The sequence below is a fragment of the Sphaerodactylus townsendi genome, unplaced genomic scaffold, assembly GCF_021028975.2.
Source record: "Sphaerodactylus townsendi isolate TG3544 unplaced genomic scaffold, MPM_Stown_v2.3 scaffold_18, whole genome shotgun sequence".
NCBI classification, from domain to species: Eukaryota; Metazoa; Chordata; class Lepidosauria; order Squamata; family Sphaerodactylidae; genus Sphaerodactylus; species Sphaerodactylus townsendi.
The window spans coordinates 3,155,440-3,163,179 of NW_025950341.1; the positions used below are offsets into that span (position 1 = coordinate 3,155,440).

Here is a 7,740-nt window from a genome sequence, read left to right on the forward strand (position 1 = left end):
CTCATTTGTGCATCCCACTAGAGTTCATCATATCCACCATGAAACAGCATTGCTCTTCTGCACATTTCTACATTTCAGCGTACCACCTTTCTCAAGAATACCACCACAGCAAATCCCTCCATCAAAAGACAGCAGTCTAGCCTTGCTGATGGGGGAAAAAGGCTAATTCCCCCTGCCAGGCATTCTGCTTGTCTTTTAAGCTTGTACCACCTCCCAGTCTATTGGGCTTTCACAGCTGTTACTATTAATTTCCAGACACTATGAAAATTAAATGCCCTTTTAACTGTGTAAGGATTGGGTGAAGGGGAGAAAAGTCTGAAGCCTAATTTTACTTTTCCTCATTTTACCTTATGAGAATTTTTTTTTAAATATGGTGCATGCTGGGTGGGTCTAAACTAGTGCTGTGATATTTTTGCTAAAATTAAGTTCACAGTTTCTAAATACACCTCTATCAGGTGTGGTTTTTTTTTTTAAGAGTTGGACCATCTCCATTTCTTTTACGATTTGTACCATCTCCCAGTCTACAGAGTTGTCACAGCAGCTACTGTTAATTTCCAGGGACTATGAAAATTAAATGCATTTTAAATGCGTAAGGATCGGGTGAAGGGGAGAAAAGCTTGAACTCTCATTTTACTTTTCTCACCTTACCTTATTGTGAATTTATTTTAAGCATAGTGCATCCTGGGGGAGGGGGGGTTCTAAACCAGCACTATGATATTCTTGCTAACATCAAGTTCCCAATTCCTAATTACCCCTCTATATAATTTTTAAGAAAAGCGTTTGCCCTTTACGGTCTCACAACAGCAAGGAGTACAATGGGTGGAATTACACAGGGCATGAGAAGTCCGTGGTCACATTCTTCCATCCCATCCTCTCCCAGCACCACCTCCCTGTCTCACCACCTGGTGCTCCCCTTCGAGAGGGCTCCTGTCGCCCAGCATCCTCGCCTAACTCTCACCCACTAATCCTGCCAAGGACTTCCGATCTCCCCGCCCCCTTTTAAAGCCTAGGGTGGGAAGCGCGGGGTCCCCCCCTTACCAAGCGTGTCCCCTCAGAAACCCCCTGACGCCCCCCTCTTCAACTCCCAGCATTTATCTTCCTCCCGCCTCCCTCCTCACCGGAGATACTGCGCGCAAAGCAAGCTCATCCTCCGCCACCCGCCAGTCCCCGCCGGTCCTGCGCTGGGGTCTCACACTTCGGGCCCCTCCGCGGCCCGGGAGCCGCCGCAGCCGCTGCTGCCGCCGCCGCCGCCTCCGGCCGCCGCCATCTTCCCGTGCTGGGCCCGGGCTCTTCCTGGAGGGGGAGGAGGCGCGAGAGAGGGAGGAGGGGGGATGCCGCGAGGAGAGGGGCGGGGAAACAGCGCCGCTCTCCGCCTCACACCTGACCCGAGTCTCGCGCGGACGGACGTCGTCGACTCCGCCTCCTCCGCCCGCTCTGCCTCGCGACCGTCTGCCGGCGAAAGGCGGCGGAGAGCTGACCCGTCGATGCCGCTTTTCTCTCTTTTTCCCCGCCTTCCCACTCCTCACTCGGCCCACACTTCCGGGTGCGGCCCGACCTCAACGGGGCACACTTCCGGCGAAAAACGCTTCTCTCGTCTGCTCCTACGCGACCGATTGGCCTCGCGACGCGCCTTCCTATTGGCCGGGGGGATGCCATAGCAACGAGGAGTGCGTGGGGTGGAGGAGGGGAGTGAATAGAGGTGTGAGTGGTCGGCATGGCAACCGCAGCGTGTCTCTCTTCACTCTCTCTTTACTCGCGTGTCCTTTTGTTATCCCCCCTCCCCAGTACTGCATACTAACACCGTATCACTAGTGGACTTTCAAACTGCCCCCCCAATACTTTACACTAGTCCCGTACGACTAGTGGACCTTCACACTGCCCCCAATACTTCACACTAGCCCCTTACGACTAGTGGACCTTCACACTGCCCCCACCAATACCTTACACTAGCCCCGTACTACCAGTGGTCCTTCACACGACCACCACCAGTACCGCATACTAGCCCTGTATCACTAGTGGACCTTGACAGTGACGCTGCCCCCTCCCCCAATACCTCACACTAGCCCCATGCCACTAGTGGACCTTCACATTCCCCCCACCCAATACATCACACTAGCCCCTTACCACTAGTGGATCTTCACACTTCTCCCACCGCAACATACTTGCAGCATATGTTCAAGTCCCATGGAGTTCATTTACATTTACAGCTATGTAATGTTGCAGAAAGGATCACACTTTTCCATTTTTGCATCATGTTGGTTCAGAAATGAAGCTTTCAATAGTAATAATGCTGGAAGTTTTGCTGCAGCAGACTCACAGCCCTGTTAGTCTGCTGCATCAAAACTAACTAGGTCTAGTGGAACATGAAGATGAACCAGATTTTCCAGCGCAAGCTTTTGTGATCTTGAGGCCATTTTGTCAGTTGCGTTAGAGGGAGACCAGAGTTCAAATTTCCCACTCTGATATAAAGTTTCCTGTGTGATGGCCAACCCCCTTTTTCATCCTAACCAGCCTCACAGGGTTGTGGGGGTGAACCACTTATGGCACTCTGACCCTTTTTGGAAGGGCGGGATGAAAAGGCAATAGATAGGAATAAGGGGAGTCTGTGGCCAATTATGCACAAGGTGTCAGCTGTGCAATGGGAGCAAATATCCTTTGCAGCAAAATTTCTTGTATGAATTTCCTCAAGCCCCGCTTTCACTTTCCATTCTCTCCACAGCAAGCAACACCACATATAGCACAATTTTTAATTTGCTTTGGCGCCAGAGTGGGCAGGTTTGCCAGTGAGCACAGTTTTGCCCCAGACATCTTCCCTCCACCCACGACCAGCCTTCCTAGCTCCATCCTTCCCACTCCCTCGCACTGCCGTTCACACATTCCCCCTCGCCCACCCATGTTGCCAGCTCCTCCCTGCTTCTCTAAATGCTCATATTGAGATATCGATATCTTGATATAATAATAACAACAGAGAGTTGGGTTTTCCAAGGAACAGTACAAGCAGAGTCTTTTTTTGGCCCCACCCCAACTCCTCCACACTACTTCCACCTTCCCTGATGCTTTTTCAGAGAGCCAACATGGTGTAGTGGTTAAAAGCAGGGGCACTCTAATCTGGAGAACTGGGTTTGATTCCCTGCTCTGCCACTTGAGCTGTGGAGACTTATTTGGTGGTGAACCAGATTAGCTTGTGCACTCCAATACATGCCAGCTGGATGACCTTGGGCTAGTAGTCACAGGTCTTTAAAGTTCTCTCAGCCCCACCCACCTCACAGGGTGTTTGTTTTTTGGGGGGGAAGGAGATTTCCTTACAGGAGAGAAAGGGGGATATACATCCAAACTCTTCTCTTCTTCTTAAAACTTTATTTCAAACAAGGCTTTATTTTCAAACAAGCCTCTCTCTTCTCTTGTGGCAGCAGCAGGAAGTGTGTGTATGTGTGGAAAGGAGGAGAGGAGAGACAGAATATCAGTTGTAGGACATGGTCCCCTTCAGCTGTATGTAGCCCAGAGAATTGCTTTCCCTCTTTCATGTGGGGGGAGGGATTCTTTTGGAATAGATACAATACTAATTTAACTGCAATTACTGCAATATCGATATAACATCATCATCATCAAATCCATCATGCTAAGTGCTCTCCAGCATTTCCGGTCTTGGGCGCGTGTTTCAGCCTCTTCCCATACAATATTCAGTGCCTTCCAAGTCTTGCTTGAATGTTCTCCTCCAGGTTTTTCAGGGGGGTCCTCGCTGTCATTTGGCATTTGGAGGTATCCACCTCATTGACAACTTTGGGATCTAACTGTTCTCCATGGAAAGGATGTGGCCAGCCAGTCAAAGTCTTCTGTGCAACAATGGTGTGGAGTTTGCACAGGCCACTTGAGTCCACTTTTTCAGATTCTTACTATGTAAACATTTTATGTAGGAGCAAATATCCAAAGGAGTCTTGTGGCACCTTAGAGATTTACAAGGTTTTATTGAAGTTACTTACAGTGCAACCTGATGCACTTTTACTCAGAAGACAGTGACATTTTATTCAAATGGACTTAGTGCCAGGTTAGTATTCAGGATTGCAGTCATACCGGCAACCACTTCCTGGATCATTGTCTCTTCCTAAGCATCTGGTACTGCCCACAAAGATCACCTTTTTGTTTCTAAGATCCACATGAATTAGTCATCCCTTTCTCTGTTATTACACTCCTGGGCTTGTCCAGTGTACATAGATTACAAACAGAATGTATTTGTGAACTTTGCTGTGTCACAGCATCAGTAATGAGACCTCAGGGCAGAACCCAACCCTTATAGCCAGAAAACCAAGAGACCATGTTCCGCATATCCCAATCTAGAGATTTTTTTAATAAACAAAATGAGAGTCATTAACAACACCTTGACTAAATCCACTTTGAAGGCCGCGGGAAAAGGGAATAAAGGGTCACGATTTTCCACCTCAACTGCCCCCCTCAGAAGTGATCTATCAATAAGGGCAGTTGCCATAAATAGCACTTTCCTACATTTCTCTTATCTCCAGTGTGGCAAGGGGACAGAGGATTAGCACCTTTCAGGAGTTTACAGTTGGTACAGACTACCATAGTTGACCCTTAGTGCACATTTCATCAATGTTAACTTTGGACTTTTTAGCACCTGAAGGAAAAGGTCTAATCAACGTGATGCCTTTCACCTGTGTTTTTTTAAAAAAATGTACATATGGAGGCAAAAAAATATTACCATTGGGAGCCTGCTTCCTCAAATTACTGCTGTACTGTTCGTTTACAGCAAGGCCGTGCCATCTACATATCTAAACAGTGAAAGCGTAACCCCATCTGCAGATACCTAAATCCATGGATTGGAGCCACACTTGCTCAAAAGAGTTTTGCAAACTTGGGGGGACCCTCACCAAGGTTTGCAGAAACATCTGAAATCAATATGCCAGCTCAACAACAGAGGGAAAGACTCCCTTTTGGTTGTCCTAGAACTCTTGGCAGCTTTCAGTACCACCATCAATGGCATTCCTCCGCACTTCTTAGCTGGGATGGGATTAAGTTACCTAATACTACAGTGGTAGCTAGAATCCTGGTATGCAGATCCCAGAGGAAGGTGCTGGAGGTCTATTGTTCTACTTGTTCTACTTTAATCTGTACAGTTTTGCAAGTTTCTGTCCTCTCTTATTTATTATCTACATTATAAATCACCCAAAATATAGAATGCTGTATTAATCTTGCTCCTCCCAAAAAGACAGCGTGGTATAGTGGTTAAGAGTAGGTGGACTCTAATCTGGAGAACTATGTTTGATTCCCCACTCCTCCACACGAGCAGCAGCGTCTTATCTGGTGAGCCAGATTTGTTTCCCCACTCCTTCATTCCTGCTGGGTGACCTTGGCCTAGTCACAGTTCTTTGGAACTCTCTCAGCCCCACGTCCCTCACAAGGTGTCTATTGTTAGGGGAGGAAGGAAAGGAGCTTGTAAGTCCCTTTGAGTCTCCTTACAGGAGAGAAGGGGGGGGGGAGGTATAAATCCAAACTCTTCTTCTATATGAAGGACATAGTTGTTTCACTGCAGGAAGACATCACAACAAGGTACATATTTCCAGTAAGTTAGAAGACCATCACTAGCAGCCCACTCTTCAAAAAGGTCCAACATATACATGAAAAACTGTTTTGAAAATCTGCCCCTTTGGCACTGCTGAAATATTGATTGTCAAGGATCTGTTCAGTTCATGTTCTTCCAAAATTTCTGGCACAGAGCATTTACTGAAGAGCTAGGTAAGGCTCTATGCCAGACAGGATATGTTTTTAGTGCAGTCCTAAACAGAGACCTTTTCTAAACAGCAGCAGTGTTTCCTGCTGCCACGGGCTACATTTTATTGTTATAATTCTGTATACTTTTTGACCCATTTGGTTTTGGAAACATTGCCAACTTTTCCTCTGTTCTCTCTTTCACAGATACTTTTACCGCAATGTTTTTCCTGAACCATCTCCGAGCCAGCTTCCTTTTGAGTGTGCAATCATATTGATTTGGTGTTTATTTTGCTGTCCCTCCAAACACCCAACCCTTATCTATGCCCCCAAGTAGTTACCCATCTTCCACTTTAGCCCTTGGTTGAAAATCCTCCCATTCCCTCCCTCCCTCCCTCTATTTCCCCCATTCCTTTAAAAAAAATTCCAAGGATAAATTAACAATGGAACACTGGGGCAAATGGACTGATAAGAACTACAGTAACCTTCCTTTTGCCCCAGTAAAAGGCTAGGATCGTAAAGAGCTTCTGGTGTTTCCCATGGGTACTGGAGTCTAACTCATTGCATACTGACTTTAACCTCACATGTCAAAAAGTAGGCCAAAGCCATCATGATAGGCTTATTTATTTAGGAATGTAAATGGAAACCCAGCCAAATGTACTGCAAATTCATATAAACTTCCACAAGCCATACATTACAGGGCTATACCATGCTATGTGCTTTGAGAGCATTTTATCTATTTCACCTATTTCACCCCTTTTCCTCACTCGGAATACTTTTCTAGAGCAAATAAAAAATTTGGCCTACTATCAAATGTGCAAGAGTCTGATGATTCCATGGTGTGTATGTGCAAATGAAAGTGAACAAATGGACTGGGTCTCTAGTTTTGAGAGGTGTACTGATTTGCACAATGGTGGGTTGCACCTAAGTTTGTGGGATCCATTTGGAGTGCAAACTTTTCTGAATATAAAAACACTGAAGGAAATGCACTGAAAATACTCTCCAGCCATAGATTCTCCAATGTGCAATAAAAATGGCTCTCAGGTAGAAGTCCAGATCAGAGAATCTCAAGGAACAAGGGAGGCAATTTTTCAAAAAAGAAAACCATGACTTCAGTGATCCATTAGGGCAAACTGAACAAAGTCACATGGAAGCATAAGTGATAATGTGATAGGTCACATCCTTGCTAGAGTGCCTGTGGGAAAAAAGAGAGAGAAAATTAGGCTAAAGGTGGATGGGTCCAGTACGATCATTCACCACGTCACAACTAACATGATGCCCCCCCCCCCCCGAATGAATCACTTCTTGTACAGACCAGACGAATCTGATTAAAGTAAACCAAACAATATTGCAAATGGAGGCATGCAAACCAAAATTTTGGAAAATGATTCCAAGCCTCTGAGATCAATGCCATATATAATGTGAGGTAAGTGCTGTGAACAGAAAAGGCCAGAATTATACCATACTTTGGCCATTGATGTCAATGTATTTAATAAAACTGTTTTTAGGATTGAACTGCCAATAACCTAGTTGACTAAGTGACTGGATGCACATTTCTATTAGCCCCTGTTTTGCTGAAGAGACTGTTCCCAGGCTTAGCCGCTTCCACACATGCAGAATAATGCACTTTCAATCTGCTTCCAATGCACTTTTCAGCTGTGCATTATTTTGTATGTGCGGAAGGGACCCTAGTCTACAGCATGAAATAATTCTTGCTCCTGTCTCCATTAACTCATGTATGATTGAACTATTCTAAGCTAATACCATTTCACCCAGATCATGTATTGTGATCCCAAGTTTTGAAGTCACAGCAGGGTGGAGAGAACAAGGGACAGGGCATATCAGCTCTGATAAATTATCCAGGAGTTGCATCCAAATAATCTGTCCAAGAGCAGATCGGACAGGACTAGATCCCTAAGCTATAAAAGCTATAATAATTGCCCAAGGAATTTTTTTAAAGCTGTGTAGTAAAACAATCTGTTCTTCATTCCAAATGTGTTTGAGAGTTACCGGTAATCT

General features: G+C 45.7%; 1 protein-coding gene across 2 annotated transcripts in view; it reads right to left on the minus strand.

Annotated features, from left to right (window-relative positions):
- The window catches only part of SMG7 (SMG7 nonsense mediated mRNA decay factor), an 80,354-nt gene extending 78,805 nt beyond the window's left edge, over positions 1-1,549 (minus strand). For both annotated transcript variants that reach the window (XM_048482488.1, XM_048482487.1), the window contains exon 1: positions 1,119-1,549. In XM_048482488.1, the coding sequence (XP_048338445.1) occupies positions 1,119-1,147 (29 nt within the window). In that variant the 5' untranslated portion in view covers positions 1,148-1,549. The remainder of the gene's footprint in view (positions 1-1,118) is intronic.
- Between the last annotated feature and the right edge of the window lie 6,191 nt (positions 1,550-7,740).